Source organism: Symphodus melops (genome assembly GCF_947650265.1).
Source record: "Symphodus melops genome assembly, chromosome: 22".
Taxonomy (NCBI): Eukaryota; Metazoa; Chordata; class Actinopteri; order Labriformes; family Labridae; genus Symphodus; species Symphodus melops.
In genome coordinates this window covers 3,025,200-3,050,070 of record NC_136712.1, presented here as the reverse complement: position 1 = coordinate 3,050,070, position 24,871 = coordinate 3,025,200, and the positions used below count along the sequence as shown (strand labels likewise).

At 41.6% G+C, this 24,871-nt stretch overlaps 2 protein-coding genes across 3 annotated transcripts in view; one reads left to right on the top strand and one right to left on the bottom strand.

The window, feature by feature from the left end:
- The window catches only part of LOC306817795 (ankyrin repeat and BTB/POZ domain-containing protein 3-A), a 156,101-nt gene that overhangs the window by 57,916 nt on the left and 73,314 nt on the right, over positions 1 to 24,871 (bottom strand). The window lies entirely within an intron of this gene.
- Positions 7,344 to 12,878, top strand: LOC306817797 (uncharacterized protein). Its single transcript, XM_079334992.1, has 6 exons — positions 7,344 to 7,431; positions 9,069 to 9,178; positions 10,329 to 10,544; positions 10,693 to 11,781; positions 11,869 to 12,037; positions 12,162 to 12,878. The coding sequence occupies exons 3-6, from the start codon at positions 10,331 to 10,333 to the stop codon at positions 12,295 to 12,297; spliced, it is 1,608 nt and encodes a 535-aa protein (XP_079191118.1). The 5' UTR covers positions 7,344 to 7,431; positions 9,069 to 9,178; positions 10,329 to 10,330; the 3' UTR covers positions 12,298 to 12,878.

Genomic DNA, 24,871 nt, shown 5'->3' with positions numbered 1-24,871 from the left:
GAAGAATTTGGCATCGATGTGTGCTAATTGTTATCTTGTTTGATTTTCTGTTTCTGATCACAGACCAGAACATTTCTCCATCCGTTCATTAGCATTCAAACGATCTACTGTTTATCGCCACACTTGTGCCCCTCCTCCCCTTCCTCCAGTGTAATATCTGCAAACAAGATTGCTCTTACATCCTCATAAATAAACCACAAAAATTAAATGTATCCAGCCATGTAAAGGAAACACATGCAGATGTGTTTACTTGAAAGGCTTTTGCAGCATATGCATATCCACAGCAAACCGGCTGTTTCTCACTAACTTGAGAAGTTTGTTTTTCTTTCCTCTGATCCTCTCTCTGGCTGTTTGAAGACTTTCTCCTCTTTAAACATTTGCATATTCTTAGTTGCATCACTGCAGTCTTTTCCCAGCTTGGGCGTGTGCCCTTCGCCTGCTGTGTCAAACGAAAAGACACAACAACTTTCCCTGCCTCACTCAGAGTTTTGCTTTGGTTTTCTTACACTAATTTGTGTCGCAGCCTGTTTACTGACCCCTTAATTAAAAGAAAAGTCCATCCTCTACACCTTTTACCTGCTCCACTGTTTTAGAAAATGTGTGCTCAAACAGGCCGTTTGGAGATTTTCCCTTCATGACATCACAAAGGGCAGTAGCCCCTCCCCCAAGGTGGGTGACACTCCCACAGCTTGGTGTTTGTGAGACTATCTATCTAAACACTACAGGACATGAAGCGAGAAAGTTCATACCATCCATGCTGTTCCAGTGGGGCGGGGCTTAGACACAGCTAATTTGCATTTAAAGGTACAGACACAGAAACAGCCTGTTCTGAGCATGGCTGAAATAGAGGGGATTATAGGAATAATCAAATACAGGATCAGAGTGGATTTAGAATCAGAGACTTCACAGACGTGGTCTGGGGAGCTCTGAGACTTATTGAGACTTATTGAAAAGGAGGATAATATGTGACCTTTAAAATTCTTTATCTGAAAATGGGGAAGTTTCCAAAAGCGAATCCTTTTTTCCCACCTGATTTTTAAATGTCTGGAAATACCACTGTATCCTCTGAACAAAGGGCTACGTTCATATGACATCCTAATCAGTGGTAGATAGAGTTTTAAGTCGTTGCTTTCATATTGTTCATATATATAAGTCCTGACCTCCACAGTAATAGATTCGTAAATTGAAAGCACAGAACAAAGACATCGACTGACCTGCAACAACAGCGTGTTATCACTAATGATGAGATCCATAACTGGATGTAAAAAATGCTTTGCATCATAAAACCAACATATTGCACTAAAGTCTAAAAGTTTGACAACTCAATGACAAAACAAATCAGAAATAGTCCAGCAACAACCAATCACTAGAGAGGGCTGAAAAGTTGCACCATATGGCCTTTAAGCTACCTCCTGTTTCTGATTCGACATCTCAGCCAGCAGCCAATCAGAACCACCTTGAAAGTAAGCAAACTGTTGGTCTAAATGAGACGGATCCATATGTTCTGTATCATTAGTATGCGGAGATACAACAACCTGAGCGTGATGTTTGCAGGAAGTTTTGTCGCTTAGTCTTCAGCATGATGAAGAGTCTAATCCCTCATTGTTTGGGCACCTTTATAACGCAAGGACAGATGGATTGCAGGTTGAACACCAGCTGCCGCACTGTATTTACAATCTCCACATAGACCAGGAGGGGGGGTGTCACATCAGAGCTGCATTAAATCAGCCCACATCGTCCCTAGTGCTTCAAAAGACAGCACTCAGTCACCCCGCTGTTTGCATTAAGTAGATTATTAAACATTCAAAATGAGTGGTCTGAATTCCCCCGTGTGGCTGGTGTGAGGTGCAGTGTGTGTGTGTTTGTGTGTGTGTGCGCGCTCGCTCAATGGATGTTCCTGAGTCATCCCAATCACTGCAGGAGACGAGACGGAGGGGTGGGTAGTGCAATCACACGCAACACAAATATCAGCCGGTGTGTAACGAGGGCGGGTGAAGAATATAAAAACAGTGGAGTCAGAGAGTGTCAGAGTTAAGTGGTCTGAATGTGATAAAGCAAACACACACACATCCACACAACTAAACACACCAATGGAGTTACACTGACACACACACACACACACACACACACACACACAATAAACAGTAAAACTGTTTTATTCTGTCTTTGTTACCAGTCAGTGAAGTCGGTAGAAATAATGACTTGGTATTGAGAGAAATCTTGAATTTTGGTGAAACCACTAAAAAAAAAAAAGAATCGTAGATTTGCGACCACAAAAGGCGAAATCCAAACGACACAATTTAAAATGAAACTTTCTGTGTTCAGCCGCCAGCTACAGTTTACATTTCCATTTGTTCATCGAGCCTTTGGAAGACAAACAACATCTGCAAGGACTAAAAGGAAACAAAAGAATCCTGATGCTCACATCAGACTGAATTATACAGCTGCCCATAGTACAGGCTGCATGTACACTTGAAAGGCCCTGAAAACTAAATTCCCTAATCAGCTTCTTACTGCGAAGCACATGAACACAATATTTCTGCCAAAGCTGAAGTTCTGGTCTTTGGAGGATCTTCAGTCTGGTTTGAAGTGGCGGGCTCCTCTCCAATGGATTAAGACGCATTACTCTTGATGAAAAATAATCAAGGAGGCAATCTTTAACTTGGACTGTGACTTTCTCTGTGCTGCATATGAAGTCTTTTTGGAAACATTTAGAATCGGAGCCATTTTGCAGCTAACTTTTGTCAGAAACAGCTTTTTTTTTTTTTTTTTCGCGTGAGCCCTGATCTGTATTTACTTAAACATACAGAAGTTACAAGCGAGGGTCTAGATTTTAGTCATGTCAATTTGTAGTACTTTACAGTCAAAGCAGAACTGATGATTAATGTATGTATCAATAGGCGTGGGTGTATACTGCTCATCCTGTTGCAGTAGGTCATTAGCTCCACCCCCTCCATGTTAACAGATGGGTCACGGGTCAAACTTTAAAATCAAAATACAAGTCAAATATATTTCTCTGCGTTCTCGACCGACTTTAGGGATCTTTTCTGTCTTCTGCAAATGTGCGTTTTGGTTAGCGAAAGGGGCGGGGCTTTAATGACGGGGCTTAACCAGCCAATCTCTACTTTGCAGACTCATCATGCTCAAGGAGTCGACACCTGATGCGGGACTTATTTTGGCTGCATTTCTGTGCAGCTGGAGGAGGTTGAGATGTGTTGTCCATCTGAATAAACAGTCAGAAGAAGAAATACTGTAATCATTAATTCACTAAAGTTATGTCAACTTCTCACCTGCGCCCTGAAGAGGCAAATTACATATCAGCAATAAGCAGTAAATTAGGAGAGTGAGCTTCAGGGTATCAAGTATCACACATTCACACCTTTTTTTAAATGGTGTTAAGAAGATTGTTTCCTCTGCAGGAATCACCCTTTGGCCCTGTCTCAGTTGTTTTCACAAAGAGATGGCTCCTCGGTGAGAGCACCAGGTGTGAAGAGGTAGACTGATATCATTCAGTGCCTTCTGAGCCGCCAAGTGCACACGGAACATGTTTCTAATTTGGCAAAGGGCGATGTTGACATTTGGATCCTCTGCCCTGTGGGAAGGGTAACGATCGCTCATTAGCATGCCGCTAACGTACCAAAAAAACCTGATCTTGTTCTCTGTGTTCAGCAGGATGTTCTCCCGCTGTGTCAGTCAGTGTAACTCAGACAAAAAAAAACAGGCATCATTGATTCTGTGAGTCCTCCAGGAAGTGATTTGATCTGGTAAAGAAAAACTGTGATAAAGCAAAAAAAAGACAAACTGGACTCTGGCCCCTGAGGTCTTCCCCCACGAGGAGGGCTGAGCGGCCATATTTCACTTCCTCACAGAAGCTTCCTCCACCTGTTCTTCCTCCGGAGGAAGGAGGGAGGGAATATTTCAAAGTAGATTTAACTGTCCATTTCTTCTGCTGAACGTGTAGGAATATGGAAAACATCTGTCAAAGCTGTCCGCCCTCATTCAGAAGCTCCAAGGGAGGGTTTCATCCCACCTCTCACTTCTCATTTAGCTACAGAGGCCTAAAAAGAACATACTGAGTCAACTCAAAAGTGGACTGGGAAACCTGGTTGCTGAAATGTTGTACATAAGTAGGGATGCATACATGTAGCTACAGAACATCGGTTTAAGCCCAAATCAGCCATGTTGAATTTCCCTCGGGATCAATAAAGTATCTATCTATCTATCTATCTATCTATCTATCTATCTATCTATCTATCTATCTATCTATCTATCTATCGGCTGCTCAGCAAACAACATGGGATGCACAGATGTCAGAAGTCATTGTTTATTGTTGTGTCACTACAATTTAAAGCAGGCAAGAAAATCCTACGATGTGATCTGTTCTCGTCAACACAACAAATACAACCCGATTAGAGGGAACCATTGCCCCCACATGCTGACCAATCAGAGCACATATGGTGTCTATTGGTGCTTTAACACCTGATAGGGTCAGAACCACAGCTCGGAAACTTGGAAAAGAATCTCTCGACTTGATGTCAGAATCGTCATCAAAGGGAAGGAAACACGTTTTGTCAATGTCAACGTATTTGTTATTAATTCACGTATTGCACATCAACTTTTTACTCAAATATAACTTTAACAGTTACACTGGGTTTTTTTAATTTTATTTTTTTATGTTGTTACAACATTACGATTTTCCAAACTTGAATCATGTGAACCCACCGAAGTCGGAAGAACGACTTCCGAACTCGGAGACTTTGACCCCCCCGAGCAGCATTTAAGAATTTAAAAGTGTCAGTAAAACTTCCACACAGGTGTTCTCACTTAATACGTGATTAGCGCTCAACCCGACTGCACGTCTAATCAACCAGAGGACTGAAAACACCTGCGTGCAATCAGAAAAGTTCAATTAATAATTTCTCGAGCTCGTTCCAACATCACCTGGACTGCAGAGCTGTTGACCGCCGAAGTTTCAAAATGAATTCAGATAAGACTTTTCTGTCAGTATAATGACTTTCCGTGCTTTTAAAGTCTCCTTTATAGATATTCTTAATTCAGTAAAAGTAATAAAAATCCAGAAATTATAAATGTAGTGTCTTTTTGAAGCAGGAATTATAAAACACCGGCTTTTGCAGCTAATGCATTTTAAATCAGGGAGTAGTAAGAGTGTCAAATATCATTTCCACTCGTGTTATTTCACCCGTTTTATGAGCTGGGCTGTTGGTAAATTGAAAAAAGAAATTCGAACCCCGAAATGGAAAAGCTGCTGCATTATGAAAGCAGTTCCAGATAATAAAGGTTGCAATGATTACTGCTGTCGAACGACGTTATCGTCTCTCCCACAGATGGTCATTTAGTGCAGAGGCGCCGTAAAGAACACGTTTATATTAGCTGCAGCACTTCAGGCGACGTCTTTAGAAAATATGAAAATCCACTTTGAAACAAGACAACAGGCGTAACAGGAGTCAAAAGTGGCGCACAGATTGAGACTGGCAGCTCTGTATTTGGGGGCTGTGTGACTCTGCGTTGATGTTAAGGTTGCAGACATGGCGGTTGCGACCCCGCGGCGTGCTCACAGGTCAGCGGGCTGCGGAGGCGACCCGGCCGGTCGGGGAAGGTTGGGAAGCGGTCGAGGTTACGCAGCTGTGACTGGTTGAAGCCCTGCAGACAGCCTGCGGTGGTTTTTTTTGTTTTTAAACATTTTATTCTCTGATCCCACGGCGAGAGAGCGACAGGATGACAGAGATGATGAAGGGAGAGAGAGAGAGAACAATGGGGACAAAGAGCAGAAAGAGAATAAAAAGTGAGAGAATAAAAAGTGATGGATGTGTAGAGGGGTTCAGAAAGGGGAAGCTGTGAGCAACAGAAAGTCAGGAAGTCGTGATTTTATCTCACAGCTTCACAATCATCATCTTTCTTTTCACATCCTGAAGGAAACGGACCGGCTCCAGCTACAAAAATCCAAAACTCCTTCAAACTTTCTCTTCACTCTAACTCTTTCATGGACCACCAAATGCAAAGGCAGATGAGGATTTCTGTTTGAACATCTAGTCTTACTGTGTATCAAGCACTCTGTATAATGTAAACATCTGATAAGCCTTGAACTCGGATATATAAGACTTTAACCAGCTGTCTGGGATTTGATTCCTCATCAAGGATGGATACCAGAATGTCGGAGTGTATACCTGTGTGTTTCTGTAGAGAATACTTGGCACACGCTCTGTGTGACTGCTTTAAACCTGGAAACTCCAAGACAACTGCCAGAGAGCAGATCAGGACAAAACCGCCTCTAATGGTGACAGACGTCTAATTTTATATTCCTCACAACACACCAGTATTCTCCTGTCCCTCAAAAACTGCTGCTGACCTCAATGCACTTCCTGTTTGCCTGTCGTACAGTGCCTACTTACACGTTCTTCAAAGTGGGTGGGTGGGGTAAGGAGGTAGGTAGGTAGGTAGGTAAGTAGGGAGCTAGGTAGGGAGGGAGGTAGGTAGGTACACTGTAAGAAATGTTCGTAAATTTTGCGGTGAAAAACTGTCAATCGTGACAGTAAAAATCTGTAAATCTCAAAAACAGTTTGATACTGTTTATATAACACAGAATCACCGTAAATAAGTTAATCAGGAAAAAACTGTGTTTTTTACATTTTTTCTCTTGAAAAAATACGTTTCCCTACTCTTGCACAGTTTTTTTAATGGAAAAATGCCGTAATATGTATAACATTCAATACTGTGATTTTTGCATTTATTTCTTGAAAAGAATACAATATTTCACAGTTAAATGTATGTACTGTTGTGCTGATCACTGAAACATACTGTAATATTTATAACAGGTCACACTACAGTTTTTACATTCATTTCTCATAAAGAATGCAGTTTGTAACTACTATTGTACTATACTATTGTGCTGATAACCGAACAACTGAAAACTTTATTTTTAATTTTTAACTTTATTTAGATTATTTCTCTGTTGTTACAATGCTAATTGTCATTGTTTTTCATATGGTTGAAGAGCCTGTTTATTTCCCTTTACAATGAATTATATTAACAATATCTATCCTAAGACAACAGTTTGCCTTTAAATGTTTTAAAATGTTGTTTAAATTCATATCTTGAAAATAACTCTCATATGAACTTTTGTATTATATATATATATACACACACACACACATTTGTTTTAAAACATTAATCTGATCTATCTATCTAAACTGAGTAGAAGTCGTATGCCCCCCTACAGTTCGTTCGACAGACTGTGCATTCTTTGATAGCGCGCCTGAAATTCAAAACGGGCCAATCAGCGCATCGCATCTGACGCATCGTACGTTAACCTCTGACACACTCCGGTTCACGGTCTTCACCAGAGGAGCAGCTTTCATCAGCGTCTGGACTTTTTTATGATTTCCAGCCAAAGCCTGTCGTCAGTACACCTCGGTAAGTACAGCAACACCAATTAAAGAGACCGAGTGACTTATTAGCAATCGTTTAATCAGTTTGACTGCTTTAAAAAAAATGCGCTGTGTAGTTAGCCGCTTAGCATCAAGCTAAAGCGGGTCCGTCTGTGCTGAAGCCTCCGGTTAGCTAACTACGCTGCTCGTGTTGTGGATATAAGCTCTGTGTGTTTTTGACTGTTGAATATGTATTCCTGTAATGTATGTGGAGAAAACGTTACGTCTGTAAAAGCCTATGTTTTACATTGCAAACTGCACCGCAATGAACCCCGACGTGTTTTCAAATGTGTTGGAACAAGTTGTAAGCAGGTGTTTTCTGGATATACCGCGTTAAAGTCGCACTTCTATCGTCACCACAGCAGTACACCAACAGTTACTCAGGATACGACTTTAGCGCCATTAAAATGCACCATCTCACTTTGCGAACGCCAGTGTGAGGGAACTAAATCGTTGGTCGCTCACTTAAAGGAGCACATAGCAGAAGGGCGTCATGTAGCTTGCCCAGTGAGAGGATGCAAAAATGTGTTCACTGCAAAAACGTCCTTTACCTCTCACATGTCCAGAAAGCACAGACATTGGTCAGAAAATGTGATTTGTCCATCAACCAAAGATACACAGTGTGAGAGTCCCACTACAAGTGCTAGCACACAGGGAGCTGCCAGCATGTCAGATGCTGAAAACATTATTGGGGATGGGTCTAATTTCAGTGACCTGTATCTGAGAAATATATGTATGTTTTACATAAAACTGCAGGGACAGCATCTTCTTCCAGTGTCTACCATTCAAAACATTGTTGAAGAAATACAGAATATACACGAGTTGGGACAGACATATACTTTGAATCAACTTAACTTACTTCTAAAAGATATGTCAGCTTCAGATGAAGACATTGTAAAAATCTGTGACACAATTAAACAATCTGACTTGTTTACAGCTTGCCACAGAGGGCCCATGAGAACTGCTTACTCAAGGGCCCAGAGCTTTAAAGACATGTTCAAATATGTGGAGCCCAAAAAAGTGTTGTTGGGCAGAGATGAGAACAGGACAGAGAGGTGTGCCTATTATATTCCTGTGCTAGACACTTTAAAGGGTATGCTGGAGTCTGGTTTTTGGCAGGGCCTCATGTCAGTGGATCCTAATGATGTTTCCAAAACAGATGTTCTCTCTGACAGTTGTGATGGTAAGGTGTTTGTGTCAAACACATTTTTTCAGGAAAACCCAAACTGTCTCAAGCTGGTTTTATACCAGGATGCGTTCGAAGTTGTGAACCCATTAGGTTCTGCAAAAAAGAAGCACAAGGTTTTGGCTGTGTACTTCTCTCTACTCAACATGCCCCCCCATGTGCGATCAAATGTTGACCACATGCAGCTGGTTTTATTGTGTAGAGAGAAAGATTTTAAGGAGTTTGGCCATGCCAAGGTTTTTTCTGAACTGCTTACTGATCTGAAACAACTGGAGGAAAATGGGATAACAATAGGAGATGAACCTGTAGTAAAGGGAGCTCTCTACTGCATTGCTGGAGACAACCTGGGCTCTCACGCAATTGGTGGTTTTACAGAAAATTTCAGTTCTTCCGAGTACTTCTGCAGATATTGTCTGATTTCTCGAACTGAATTTCAGGGTGCTGATCCTAACATCTGTGGACTGGAGCGGACTCCAGAAATATACAGATCTGCCATTGAACAGCTGGAGAAGGAGGATTCCCCACAAGTACAAGGGATAAAGTTCAGGTCGGTATTTAATACTTTGCAAAACTTTGATGTTTGTTCACCTGGCCTGCCTCCCTGTCTCGGTCATGACATCTTTGAGGGTGTCCTCTCGTATGATGTTGCTATTTGCCTCAAATACTTCATCAACAAAAAGAAATGGTTCACCTACACAATTTTGAACAGGCGAATCAAGCAGTTTGAATACAAAGCAACAGATGCTTGTTCCAAACCTTGTGAGGTCAGTCCTCAAACACTAAAACTGAGTGGACATGCTGTCCAAAACTGGAACTTCTTGAGACTGTTGCCTCTTATAATTGGAGACAAAGTGCAGGACCCCCAAGATAGTGTGTGGCAGTTAATTTTGCAGCTTAAGGACATTGTTGACCTGATTTGTGCTCAGCAAATTTCCATAGCTCAGGTCGCTTATCTGGATGTACTCATCCAAGAATATTTGGAAACCAGGAAGACACTATTTCCAGAAATCAACTTGAGACCTAAACATCATTATTTGCGGCATTATTCAGGACTGATTCTGAAATTTGGCCCACTCATCAGGCTATGGACTATGCGGTTTGAGAGCAAACATAGTTACTTCAAAAGATGTACAAGGCATCTGAAGAATTTCAAAAATCTGTGTTTGACTCTTTCAGAGAGGCATCAGATGTTTCAGGCCTTTCTTTCTGCTGGGTCAGTAAGTCCTCCAGCCTTGCAAATAAAAGACAGCTCACCATTTTACTCAGAGCTTTACAGTGAGCAAGTTAAAGGCACAGTCCTCCATTTTGGCTTCACTGAAAGAAATACAACAATTCATGTTAACGTGCAGTATAATGGGATCATTTACAAGAAGGGCCAATTTGTTGTCACTAAGAATGATGATTCCATCGAGTTTGGTGAAATCATCCTCATTCTTGTGAAAGATGAATTTGCACTTCATTTTCTCATGAGAGTGCATGATGGGGAATTTCTTTCACACTACCACATGTACACTGTAAAAAAGGACACTGGAAGATTAGATTGCAGACTTGTTAGTGACCTGGTTGACATGTGGCCTTTATCATATTACATACAAAACGGAAACCAGATTGTCCCACTGAAGCACAGTCTCTTTTCACACTAAGTGCTTTAATTACAGTGGGCCATATGCTAAATTCTCTTGTCTGTGTCTTAGCAGATATGGCTCAGTCACAGATGCCAGAGAAGCTGTGTGATGCTGTAGCAGCAGTGCTACCGGATCTTCCTGATTGCGTTGTCAAGACAGTAGAAGATACTTTGAAGGCACTTGGTGCCGATACAACAGCTGATTTAGTGTACATTACAGAGGGAGACTTGCTGCCAGTATTAAGGCCAATACAAGCCAGACGACTGGTTGCTGCCTGGGCCCAAAATGGTGAGTTTGAGTGGGCCATGAGTGGGAAAAGTTTGGGAACCACTCAACAAATTATCTAGAAATTTATAAGTATGTTACATTCTGTTACAGAGGAGAAAAACATTCAAGGTATAATGCTTTCAAATGTTTTTTTGTTGTACTTTTACAGACTCATCCACTCCAACTCCAGCCCCGGCATGTTCCTCTCCAGTGTCTCTCCTTTCCTCTCCTTCTCCATCCTCAGTCACTGCCTCACCAGCATCATCCACAGCTACATCATCACCTTCAGGAAACTGTTATGCACTTGCACCAAACTGGGTAGACAATTTTCAGATACCATGGCAGAAGCTCCCTGAAGAGTTGGTACAGAGTTTGGAAAGACAGAAAAGGCCAAGTGCCCGACTACGACGAGAAATGGTGAGGACTGTGGTCTCTGAGATGATGAAGATTTGTAAGAATCCAACCAAACACAACACCACAGAGATAGCAAAAAGGATGGTGGCCAGGTATCCAAAGTCTCTTCAAGATGTGATTGATGGTGATGTTATTGGACTTGGATACCATTCCCTGGTAAAGCAGCTCCAGTCAAGAGTTGAAAATGTCAAACGACCTGACACACCAAAGATAAAGAAACGCAAAGTAGCATCAGATGATGACACCGATGAAATAACTGCTGAACAAAGAGCAAGTGTTCAGGACACGTATGGCTGTGTCAACTGGGAGCCGAAACATTTGCCACTCCCTGAGACTGTGGAGAGTCAGCTAGAAAAAAAAGAACAAATGAAGATGTTTGATGAGATGAACTACAATTCAGATGCTGTGAAAGAATTAATCAAGTCCACCTATTTCACACAGCGCAAAGAGATCAATAAAGGTGCAAGCATCCAGAAATTATGCCAGGAATGGCCATTTTTGTTTAAGGAAGTTGGTATGGCAGCACACTTCCAGGAACTGACTGGCATTAGTTTGATCGAGTCCTTCCTTGCCAATGTGGACAAAAAGGGGGCACGTCTGCTAAACTTCTTCAAACGTGTTGATGCACATAAACGCAAACAAGTTCTGGATGCTCTTCTAAAGCAGGAAACTGAAAGAGGTCAGTCCACTGGTTGTTCAGAAGAAATCATACAGATGGTGCTTCTTTTACTGGCTCATTTTGATGAGAAAGAAGAGCATCAGTTCCATTTCGTTGAGAAGACAAGCCTTGCTGAGGAGGTTCAGATGAAGGATGTTCCACCAACACCCTGCCTTATTGTGTGTGGTAAGTAAACTGAACCAAACCTGTAATAAATAAGTACCACTGGATTTGTATGGCTGATATTGAAGCTCTTGTCTCTTGTATTTTTAGGGTCCTCCTGCTTGGCCGCTGAGACATTTATGTTGAGCATCGACCAAGAGATTGTCAACAACCACATCACTTCCTTCACATCTGCCATCTGCCTGATGTTTGGCAGTTACTACTGCTTCAACATACACTACCCAGTGGAACTACGGTCTACACTGGAGTTCCTCCAACGGTAAAATTTCTTTCTTTTTATAATATTAGAAAATACACTGCATTTGATGACCCATCTGATGTTTTCTTTCTTTCTTTCCTTCCTTCCTTCCTTCCTTCCTTCCTTCCTTCCTTCCTTCTTAAAGGTGTTTCTTTTCAATAAATCCTGAGAAAGGCACCAAAGTCGAGTGGAATAAGAAGAAGAAGAAAGTGTTCTCAGTCAATCCCAGGGTCCTCACTCTGATCTCAGACCTTGCTGACCACGAGTGGACCTACCAGTGATGCTGAGGGATGATATGATAAAAGGTACACTGGATGTTATATAAAATGCAGATATTTTGTTGTTAGAGTTACATTTCTGAAAGTTTTACAAAAGCTATATTTTTACTAGATAAATTGTCTGGTACAGTTTGTACATGTTGTTGCTAGTTCCAGAATTGTCTTAAAAATGGTAAAGCTCTCAAGTGAAGTGTTACAATTCCTTGCAGTCATAGAGATTGTATATTCTTTAGCTTTATGATGCAAGATTTGAAATTTTGCTCCCCTTCAGGGATGATTTTATTTTGATGACGTGAAAATGATACCCTGTATGTAGACTGATGTCACTTTGTGGTTATATTTGTACCAAAAAATGCACTTAAATGTTCTCAAATTAAGTCTCAAGGTTTCTTGGCAAATTGTGTCTTCAGCTACTACACAAGTTTGAAATTGAAACAGTTTCAAAGTGAACATTTCTTACATGATGTTTTTATAGATGTTATGATGTTATTCATAGATATTTTGTGATATGTAAAACTTCAAATATTTGATATTTACAACCTCACAAATATCAAATAAAGAGTTTATATATTTGAAAAGTTTAAGGTGGATATTTTTTGTGTTGCTGTTTTAGTACATTAAGTAATTTGACAATATTAATTCATGCTCTTTGTTTTAAGTTTACAGAACAGAATGAATGATAACAGTGGAAATGCTAATTTGGCTGAATATTCAAAGTATATTAATTTTTTTCTTTACATGTGATCTTTTCTTATTTTATATTATGTTCTGATTCTACTCTGATAAATATAGAGAAGTAAAGTATGCTTCAAACATCTTTTGTTAGATTTTTACATTGATGGATTTAAGCAGTAGTTTATAATTCATAGTACTAATTATACAATTAATGAACATGCTTTTACAGTAAAATATGGACTAAAACACCATTTTTAACCATAAAATTAGCAGCACTAGCACTCATTGCTATTACTAATAGACATTGATTTACTGTAATTTTTGAGGGGAATTTCTGTGCAAACCTTAATATTTGCAGTAATTTTTGGGAATTTTTACAGAATAAATTAGTAGTTTATATTTTAGACTGTTAATTGTCAAGCAAAAAACCGTCATATGCCATGAAACAAACTTTATTTTATGCGGTATTTCCATGTAAATTTTCAAGTAAAACAAAAATTTTTAAAGGTTCAAACTTTTTTTTTTAACAGTAAAATATGGAATGAGGCACATTTTTTAACCGTAAAATCAACAGTATCGATAGTAAATGAAGAAAATGTTTACCGTAATTTTACGGTAGTGTTTCGGCAACCACAGCTGCCGGAAGTTTACCGTTAAAACAACAGTTTTTTTTTTACAGTGTAGGGAGGGAGGGAGGTAGGTAGGTAGGTAAGTAGGTAGGGAGGGAGGGAGGGAGGGAGGTAGGGAGGTAGGTAGGTTGGTAGGGAGGGAGGGAGGGAGGTAGGGAGGTAGGTAGGTTGGTAGGGAGGGAGGGAGGGAGGTAAGTGGATGTGACTTCCCGGGCTTCTGCAGCCAGCCTGGAGTTTCGGCACTGAAGCGACTGCAGGACTGTTTTACTACTTACTTTTTACTTCTGGCTTTTAAACAGCAGCACATTTTCAAGACAAGACCCAGTGTACTGTATGATTAACCAATCAGAAAACACCAGAGAAGTACAACAATGCTATGTGAACATAGCTGAAGTTGTGCATTTAAGAAAAAAAAAAGTGTGAGTACAGATTTAGCCTGAAGTCTGTTGGGTTTAGCGCAGAGTCGCTTGTGTCCTTTGTGTGTGTGTAGGATTAACTTTTAGTCAGACCCACGTCGTAAAAAAGGAAAAACAAGTACATTAAGTCCACTTAACTCTCTCAGAGGTTTTGTAAGTGGCTTAGGTGAGAGTCAACAACAATCCTTTTCTGCAGGGAGAGTGCGCTCTGATAAACAAGCTCTTCCAGGTGAATGACGGACAACACGTCAACCAAATGTCAGACGCTGCACTTTTCTTTTCAGCTGCTGTCGTCTCTCTGATGAAATGTTGAAAGTTCTCGGAAGTGAAAGAGCAAAGTTTAAGACGTTGTGGAAGTGCGTGTGTACGTGCATGTGTGTGTGTGTCAGCTGTCCTCACTGCTGAAGGGGTTAAAATGACCTGCGGGTCCATGAACATCACCCAGCCTGAATGTTCTGACATCCCCGATCTGCACAGATGGTCGCCATATGTCCGTGCAGCGCATACAGTGAGGCGGGAACACACCGAGCAGACAGGAGTGAGAGGGGCAATCACTTTCTGAGTGCCGCAGTTCGTTTACCCATGAGCCTCTCTGCTGCTTGCTTTAAGTCTGTAACATCTGGTATCATGTGCAAATAACGTGCGCCACCAAAAACCATCCAGCAGACAGTAAACGGCTCAGTGCTGCATAATACGAGTGCTTCTTTTATTTATGTTGCTCAATGTTTCATTACACCCACGAAGCCAGACTTCATCCTGTGACTTCAGGACAACACGGCCGTCTTCACTTCGAGAGGATGAGTAATAATGCAGCTTCATGAAATTCATGTTTTTCTGAAGTGGGTGGATTGAAGAGAAGGGTTTGTTTATGTTATTTAATCAGGAGATTAAAAAGAAAAAAGTGCTCTGAAGACCCATTTTCAGATTTCTATTTTATAACCTCCGTCTTATTTTGAGACCTTTTACAATCATTAGTGTTAGTTATTAAATCTCTGAATGTGTTACTAAGATCTGCGGATACCGCCTTCTGTTTCTTCACCTTCAAAATAAAAGCACTAGATGTCAAACTGTATACAAGGGGAGACTGGAACTCACTCAGCAGAGAAGTTCATATTTAATGAATGCAGCGTGCAGAGCGGGCGTCAGACTCTGTGAGACGGGATATCTAACGCTTTTATTCTCTCAGGAAAGGACAAGGAAAGGACACGCTGTAAGAGGCTGAGTGGAATCGAACCAGAATTCAATTGAATATCTTTTCATGCCGTCAGAGTGCGGCTGCAAAACATCCATTTATCTGAATAAATAAACAGAATTTATGTTCAGATGTATAAATAACATAGTTAAGAGCTACAGTAGTGCAAGCTCATCGACATCCACACACACAAGCGTGCAGGAGATCTTCTGATGAATCCACCGTCTAGTCGCCGTGTTATTATGCATGACTGCAGCCTTTACAATATTATATGAAGAGAAGGGCAGGAGAACCATAAATGTTAAGTACAGAGAGATAGAAAACAACAGACAATCGCAAGGGAGTCATGAACTGAGCAAGAACAAATACAAGTCTGAGACAGCAAACATCTTTAACAAGGAAGTAAACAAGTTCAAATGAGCGATGTGGGCTTAAAGGACAAGAAAATTACCCTCTTTCAGATAAAAAAAAAAGGTTAGAAAGTGCTGTTTTTTTTTTTCTTTCTTTTGGCCTTCAGGGAGACATGACGGAGCATATCTGAGTGCAGGAATATGAGCCGGCTGCATTTACCGCATTTATGTCTCAATGAAACAGCTGAACACGACAAAGACACACAGACACCTGAGGTAGAGTCTGACACCAGGTCTGAACTTGTCTCACACACACACACACACACACACAGGCGGAGACACTAACAGAACAGAAGACGTCTGTGTTAACCAGAGATTCATTCACAAAGTTCATACATCTTAATCACACGTGCACCTCATGCAGCGAGCTAATGTTCTTTCCAGAGAGAAATGGAAAAAGTGCAGAGTTCTGATGTCTTATCGTGAGGGCCATCAGCTCGCTCCATCTGATAAATAACTTAATTTAGCAGTTATTAATTTAGCTTAGTGTTTCATGTTGAGCGCGTCGGAGTCAGGAGTGGATCGAGTCATTAATCATAGAACGAGAAAAAAGCCGCTTCACTAATATATTCTGCATTTTTTGCATTTTTAAAATGAAGTGTAGAACTGAAGAATCAGATGAAACATTCTTGGCGTCGAAAGTCACTTCTGCACAAAATATACTGCCAGTGTTCAACTGAATCAAAAGTGCATTTTTAAAGGAGCAATCTGTACGATATCTAATGAATTAAATCATAAATTACCTTACTGTATCATCAGACATGAAGGAAACATGCTGGTCTGGATTTGTTTTGGACGCTCTTTCTGTTTCCAGGTGTTGCAGCGATAGAAGTGGGTTCAGATAGAAGTGATTCTACCCGACCTAAAGCGCCTCTGCATGTTTCTAATATGCTCCAGAGAGGTCAGAACACAGAAAGATTTACAGGCCGATGCAGAGCTGGCTAAACGCTGAAGCTACAGTGAGCGCGACACGGCTACGTGCAACCCATGTGTGCCTCAAATCTAAAGGACGAGGGGGCGAAGTGAGGCAGCTCTCTTCAATGTTAGAGTTACAAACTGCTCCAATAAGTTCTGCATGCGTTGGTTGAAAAGCAGAGAACATGTGAGGTGACACACGGCCAACATTTTAACACTGAAATATTCACGACTTTGAAAGATCAAAACAACAACAGTTATCGACATAATGTTATTTGTGGTTAAAGAAAAATCTGAAGATATTTGGGGGGGAAAAAAATGTTTTTTTGACATCACTCGATTCTTGCTGAAATGCCTCGTTAAACTCCACATTAAACTGTGAAAACAGAGCGATTAGCTTCTGTCTTTTAGGTTTGTGTGACTCTCTTCAATAACAAAACCCAAAAGTTCCCTCCGCCCCATTACACTGACGTGTCTTCAGGGACTCAGGTGTGCTCGTATTATTACGCCTCACTTACCTCTCAGCCAGGAACACAATGATATTACTAAAAGTCTTGGACAGTTGCTGTGCTCCATTTATTCAATTCCATTACATTGTGTTATTCTCTACTGTAGCCTCCAGATGCTGCACAGGTTGCGTTTCATTTCCTGTTTTGGGGTCGGTCCATTTTGTTGACTTCAAGAATGTACAGTACTCGTATGATATTACATGATTACTCTTAACCACACAGCTCATGATCGATACCAAGTTTTTAATGTGTTTACAAAAGTCCCTCCAAGTGTTTGATTTTACGCCACTAAAGACGTTGGCCTGTTTTTTTTCCCTTTGGATGAAATTTGACGGCTTCAATGGCATTTCTTTCCAATCCAAGACATCTATGTCTTTGATTTGCTCCGGAGCCAAAACGGACAATTTTGTTTGGGATGCTTGAGTAAAAAAAGAAACAGAATTTGCGTGCTCTTCTTTCCCAGATGTTGTTTTGTTTATACTCTTGTTTCCAGAGGTAGAAGAAGGAAGCATAAATTTAAGATTTTGACAGGCAACGCGATGCAGATGTGTGCACCAAATGAGATTCTAAAAGGCATGTGTACCGCCCCAGAGGATTAGAAGAGATGTTTATTTGCCTCGCGGTGCCAAACAAACCAACAGCTTTGACATGATTTGATGATTCTAATAGCAAACAGCTGCTAATTAACAGATAAAGCTTATATGGAGTAATAGACGGCCACATTACACAACTACTAGCTCACTTAGCATCTAAGCGTGCAAACGTTTGCTAATTGGCTCCCAAAATAAAAAATGAGCCATTCAATGAGCTGAATGGCGATGAGTCTGCATGTGTTCGCTCATAAATCTAAGAAACCACATTTTTAGCTGCTTATGAGAGAGTAACATATTCTCTGTTGGACAAACTGGATCAATACATGTTTACGTGGGGCCCTTTCATTGCTTGGCTATCAGTCCCTGTAACTTAAGCGGTCAGCTTGGTCATTTGATTTATTTCAGCATTGTTCGGATCTATTCACCTTGGGGAAAGAGTGTGTGCACTACTATCATTAATGTCATTGTGATTATTTTGTTTTAATTTTGTTTTCTTTTCTTCCTGTTTGTTTAATGTGCTGTTTTAATTTCTGTCTTTGTTATTACCCGTTTGAAAATTAATAAAAATGTTGAATACAGAAACCACATTTTTTTTTTTTTTTTTTTTTTAAAGATTTATTTTTGGCCTTTTTTTTTGCCTTTATTTGATAGAACAGTGGATAGAGTCGGAAAGGGGGAGAGAGTGGGGAGAGACATGCGGGAAAGTGGCCACAGGCCGGACGCGAACCCGGGCCGCCCGCGCGAGGAGCAAAGCCTCACAACATGGTACGCGCGCTGTCGCTGCCGCTGAGCTATCGGCGCCCCCCAGAAACCACATTTTTAAGATTGTCGAGAACTTAATGAAGTGATTGGCCCGACCTGAATCTGGCTCAACAGCGTGTATAAAACTTTCACAAAGCAGCCAAGGCTCAACTATGGATAAGTTTATCGACATGAAGACAATTCTTACTTAAAAGTTGAATTTCTGTAAGTTAAAGTTGAACATGTCAAACTCGCTGAAGCACAGCAGGAAGTGCGAGTCGCTTGTTTTTCCACGGTGGCTTGTCTGTCACTCAGTAGCCAAGTCCTGTCCCTCCGTCTCCTCCAAAGCCTCTTCAGACTACTCTCACTGAGAGCTCCTGTCTGACACAGAGATAGAGATTGAGCTTTGGCGTTGTAATTACACCTCAAGAAGGCTCTAAGTGTGTCCGGTCTGTCCCTTACAGCCCTCTCATTGCAGGATGGGAGCGTAGAGGAAGGTTGGGGAATTTAGTAAAGGGGGGAAAAAAATGCCACCCTTTTTCAGTATCGCATGTCAGATTAGCATATGAGCCGGAGAGGGAGATGATTTGGCATGAACATTGTGCTTTGAAATCTGAAATCAGACCATACGGGCTCCCTGTTAACTCCTCTGACAGCTGCCCTTGCGTGACTTTGCAGTGTTGACACGCCGCTCGCGGTCTGTGAGAAAGGAGATAAATCGTTGATGGGTGGCAGCAGAAGGAGAGATGAGCAGCTTAGTGTCTGGATCTGACGGAGCCTCGGAGCTCTTCATGAACATGACGGGAGGAGTGGAGTTACATGGTCGCCTGTCTGAAGCTCCCACCTGAAGCCTGAGACTGCTACACGCCTGGAAGCTCCTGTGAGGTGTTGTTAGAGAAACTATCAGGTGGCTTTTCAAGCTTCTTGCTAATGGGAAAAAAAAAAAGTCATTATTCAAACAGAAGACTCACTCTCTGGCTCAGTGCCTCTTCAAAAAAAGTTTCCAGAACAAAACTGTAGGATTATTTATGACCTTAAAAAGCATTAATGGCCAGTTCAAATGACTTTGATCATTTTGCCATCATCAAACCCTGCGGCTCCTTTAATCTCACTGGACCAGTGGACCGTTTTAAAATCCTTCAGCTGGTTGGTTTGGTTTTCATGAGAACAAACTGCCCTTTCATCCAACACGTTTCCAACCCTTGATCATGACTGTTTTAAGCAAAATGAGTTCTTAAAAAAACCACCAAAATAAACAACTTTGTGCGATATGCATTAAACTTAAAGGAAAACATGCACAGCTAGCATTTAGCTTAGCCGCCAAATATCTGAATCAACGGCAGAGAAACAAACCAAGCGAGTCATTAAGACTTCACTGAGTACCAGACTTGAATTCACCAAGTGACTAACACGCTAAAATATCAGTGAACTGATACTTGTTATGTTACCCTTGAGGAAGGCAACATTATATTTTTGTTATGGTTCTCAAACTCTCAAAAACAAAGATTTGTGGCAACCGCTCAATGTTGTTTTCAAACCCCAGACCACTAGGTGGCAGTGTTTAATCTCACTTTATGAAGTTGATTCCTAAATTCGAGGCCTAGCGGTTGGATTTGCCCCACGTACCAAGGCCCCTCTTTTGGCCCGAGTTCATTTCCATTACTTTAATCCAACCTGAATGATTCTATAATTAATCATATAATATCGCTCTGCTGGAAAAAGTGTTGTTTTCTACTTCTGCCAGAATATTCCATGTTCTGGAAACAGAATCAGCTTCGTCTCCCTGCTTCATCTTGACGCTGTTTTCTTATCACAGCACCTTCAGAAACCGGCTCCAGGACCATCAGAGAGGAGTCGGGCTCTGTGCTGACAGCAGACGCTGACAGGTGCTGCTGACTGTCTGAGAGGCCAGAGGGCCACCACAGAACCTGGGTCAGAGCTGCAGCGGGTGTCGCATCGGGGCAAAATATCTGTCTGCCACTTACCGTCTCCACCGTGCCACCTCAGGGGATTGTGGGTAATGTGGCACGCTGTCAGTTGTAAAGATGGCATATCACGTTTGACCTCTGTCGTCACCTTTTAAATGGAGGCGTCAGGTAGGAAAAGAGCCGCCGAACACTCGCAGAAGACTTTCTATTAAAGACGCCACAAGTTACAGGAGGAGGGTCACAAACCTCTGCAGGAGCTTCTCTGTGTGTGTGTGTGTGTGTGTGTGTGTGTGTGTCTGCTTCCTGCTGTTATCAGCCCCGATTAACACGCCCGCATTAAGACAGAACGAGACGATTACCATGAAGAAACGGCACATCGTGACTGCACAGTAGCAGGTGTGTCTGCCGTCAGCCGTGGAATCTCTAAATTGACAAAGAGAAAACAATCGGGAAAAAAATGGGCACCATGACTTCATCCGTCTTTATCTGCGTCCCCGTTCAAAAATATTTCTGCTCGTTCTCTTTGATGGAGCGTCGCAGCCTGAGCACAAACAGATGGACCAAACAGGTGCTTATTTCATTTTCAGAGAAATATTTGGATTTATTTGCAGAGCTGGGAATGTTGAAATTGCACCGAACACTTAAATAATTTACGTGTTTTCGCCAACCTTTCAACCAACTGTCCCTCTCCTCAGGAATGAAGTCCGATGTTATCTCGGTTGTGACCTGTTGTCGAAATGTGTGAAGGAAAAACTGAGAGCAAATAAATGCAAGAAAAGCCAGCAGAGACTTCAACATTTCAAGCATTTTTGCCTCAAAGTGTTTTATTTTAAAATCCGCACACATCTGATCAGGCCTAAATTACAATCTGCTCTCCTTCAAATGGCTTCAACTTGCTCAAACGGCTCCTGACACCTGATGTAATCTCTGTTCTAAAGCCTAAAGCAGCACTCTGCAGTAAACCTGTCCTCGCACTGTTTTTCACCTCACAGAAAGCCTTTCATTCCCTCTCCGAAAAAAAAACAAACAGCTCTCTTTCAGGAGCACTGGAGGCTTCGAAAGTCTCAAGTTTTTTTGTTGGTATAGAATTGAAGCTCTGAAGGTGCAAAAATATGTCATGAACCGAGTATTTTCCAGGCGGAGGAGACTTTGATTGACTGGTGGAAGGGGTTTAAATCCTCCACAAGCTGTTTGGTTGGATCAGAGGCGGGGTTTTCTGATCAAAATGACCCGAGAGATCGCGTCTCCTACCGTGGCTTCAACTCAGGGCAACAAGAGGAAGAGGAAGAGGAAGAGGAAGAGGAAGGGGAAGAGGGGAGCTGACAGAGAACGTGTGGTTTATACATGAAGTCCTGCATGAATTAAACATGGAGACAATCCCGGGAACTCTGAGACCTCACACACCTCCAGAAACACAAACAAGTCAGGGGGGATGCAGCAGAAAATGAAAAAGTTAACCTGTCAACACGCCGACGTACGATGCAGCCTCACTGCGGGTCAGCAGGAGCAGGAACACACAAAAAAAAGCTTCAATTGTCTTAAAAAAAAAAAAAAAAAGTCGACATGACGTACAGCAGAGGAAGCAAATCTGCAGAGTAAGGACAGACGAATGCGTGCATCAAACTTCTCTGTTCATCTGCTGAGTGGGAGCGACATTAAAATTCATAACTCTGACCTATAGTTGTGACGCCTTCCCTCGAGCTAATCAGCAAATGCTACAACATCAAGGCCATGTGAATCAGTCCCTCAAGTTTCATTAAAACAGGAAGAAAAAGAAACGGATAAACAAACAACATGACGCTGGCTCTGCACCAACAGAGGTAAAGGTGAGTGCGAGACGCCTACTCTGCAGTCATCGTATGCTAAATAATCCCCCCGAGGGAGAAAAAAAAAAAAAATCTTTCATTATTCAGAAACGCATTGATTTATGCTGTTATAGGACCCTATCTGCATATTTAATTACAGAACTTTAAAGCTTCTTAATCTTGTTAATTTGCATCATTAATCAAACAGCAGTTTTAGGGAAGACGGCTTTGCAGACTTCAAACTCTAAGATGGGAAAACACAGCAAAGCTACCCAGGAGAGAAATCTAGTCAGGGTAACTTAGAGACCGGAGAGAAAGAAAAGGAGTAATGATGTAATTTAAAAAAAAAAAAAAAGTTAAATTCAGAGTGGAGAAGATGCTGATAGCAAAAAGACAACCACACTCGCTATACACATGAAACACAGGCCCAACTCAGCTTCCTCTCTTCGGTTAGGTTGAGATGACATTTCCAAGATGGTGACCACCCTCGTTCGGCTTCATCGCGCCTCTTCAGGAACTAATGGAGGACGTCACAAAGACTACGTCCATGTTTTAGTCTGGGGTGAGTTCTTGCAAACTCCCATAAGGATGTTCACAGGTCATAATCAACAACGACAAAAACACCCAAATATCAAAATATTCAGGGCAAAATTAAATGATGAAATTGGCATTTGTTCAGGTGGAGACGATGCAGAATGATTACTGTGAGCCTTCCTACCATGTGACTAATGTCTGACCTTCAGACAGACGATAACAGATGATTCAATCAAAGCAAAACCAATCCAAACCTTTAATTTAACAACAACACAATCTTGAAAGAATGTACTTAAATTTCTTCAGTCATCATATGAATATACATAAGTCTGATATAAAAGCAATCAGCTGCAAAATGTAACATAAAACAATGTTTTTTTATGGTGGATTTCCCTCTCCTCACACAGTCAGGTGTGAAAAGGTAAATTGAGTTGACGTAGGTTTATCGTCCCTGACCGTATAAAAACAGTCTCAGTGACCCAGTTCTGGCAGAAACTCCCTCAGTGCACTTTTCTTTTTCAACCGTGTCCCGCACCATATGGCAGGCAGCCCGACTCTGTGGGAGTCTGAGACCGCCAAGAAAACGACAAGCCTCCTTTTGCCAGCAGATTTCTGACACCACTGCGGGGAGAGGATATTCCTCCTTCAAATTAAGACCAAAAATAAATACCCTCCTGTTTACGAACAAGATGCGAGCAGAAGCCCCTCGTCTTCCAGTAAGAGAGTGACGCAGAGAGGAGGATCTCGGAAAAAGTCACCTTCTTCCCGCAGCATCCTCTGCAAACCCACCTCCGCCGCCCGCCTGCCCGCCCGCCCAGCATGGCTGTTGCCTAGTTACCTGGCTCTGCAGAAGTGCAGTGAAGCATCGTGGGCCAACGTGGGGAACACTTCACTACCCACACCTACTGTGTTAGCAAGAGGAGAGGACAGGAAGTGTGTGAAGTTGTTTCTTTTCTTACAGAAGTAATAAATGAATCAGGGAACAGACCGAGAGAGATGGCTGCACAGAGCTGAGTCACATATCACGACCTCACAAGGACTTTTAAGACGCGTCCACTCAGTTCAAGATTATTAGGTACGTCGGGCTCAAACATGTGCAGCTCACAACAGTCCTGCCTTTAAGCCTATCATTATGAAGGTTAAAAATTGTGAGGTCAATCATTAAAAATCATTATCCAGTTAATTACAGGTTTTGCGATTAATAGTTAATATTGTATGAAGCATTGTTTAACAGGTAATCTTACTGCATTACATCATTTCCATTCCATTTAGTTCTAACTTCTACTCTTCTGCAGTCTATTCTCCACCTTATTAAGTCTTCATTCACCAACCATCTTTATCTCATCTGTTTGCTTCCAGTGGTGAATTAGGAATGAAAGCAATCCCAAAAAACAGAATCTCTGTTCATAAAAACCGTGCCGATGATACAGGCAGCCTCTTATTGGATCTAATGTGAGACCTCCAGAGGGAGATTTCATCCCACAGTCCTGTCATTGTATTCTGCTGTGATTATCAGTCCTATTGCGTTACCTTCCCTTCTGTCTGAGGCGCACTCGTGTTTAAACAGAGCCCCTCACCGTGATCATTTACACACGTCAGTGTGTCTCCCTCCGTCACTGTTGGATCTCTCAACATGAAAAAGGTTTAAATTGATCTGAACATGAATTACAAAAGGCGACACGCACGCCAGCCAGCGGGACCAAAGATTGATTTCATGCTTCTTTTCAATAAGACAAGAAGATTGTTACGCCTTCTGCATGACCCGGCTCGATTAGCATTTACATGAAAAGGTAGCTGGAAAATAACACGTCTTGCCTCCTCTGCATGCCTTCATCTGAGGTACGAGTTTGAATGAAAGACGGTGCATTCACCTCAATTATCCAGGTTACTCCAGACTGTCAAGATTTGAAAATAATGGCCGTACTCAATCACTAACTTTGAAAGCAATGAGCGTTATTAATATTTATATTTCTGAAGCAGCAGACAAAGCATGAACAGTCAATTGTGTGTGTAGAGTTAGCAGTTTGCTAGCTGATTCAGCGAGAAAGAAAAGCTAGCATGACTGTACGTTGGCTAACAAAATTCACTTGCTTCAGAGAATGCCAAGCTAGCTTGTTTTCTTTAATAAGCTAACTTGCATTTTAGCATTTTCTTCATGTTAACTGAACAGACATCCCCATCTGAATTGCCTGAATTTTTCCACAGGCTGATGTAGTGTTTATGTTAGCCA

Bases quoted from the DNA above. Each gene is read 5' to 3' on its own strand.
- LOC306817797 (XM_079334992.1), top strand. From the start codon at position 10,331: ATGGCTCAGTCACAGATGCCAGAGAAGCTGTGTGATGCTGTAGCAGCA. The intron at 10,545-10,692 runs GTGAGTTTGAGT...GTACTTTTACAG, and splicing joins TGCTGCCTGGGCCCAAAATG to ACTCATCCACTCCAACTCCA. The intron at 12,038-12,161 runs GTAAAATTTCTT...TCCTTCTTAAAG, and splicing joins ACACTGGAGTTCCTCCAACG to GTGTTTCTTTTCAATAAATC.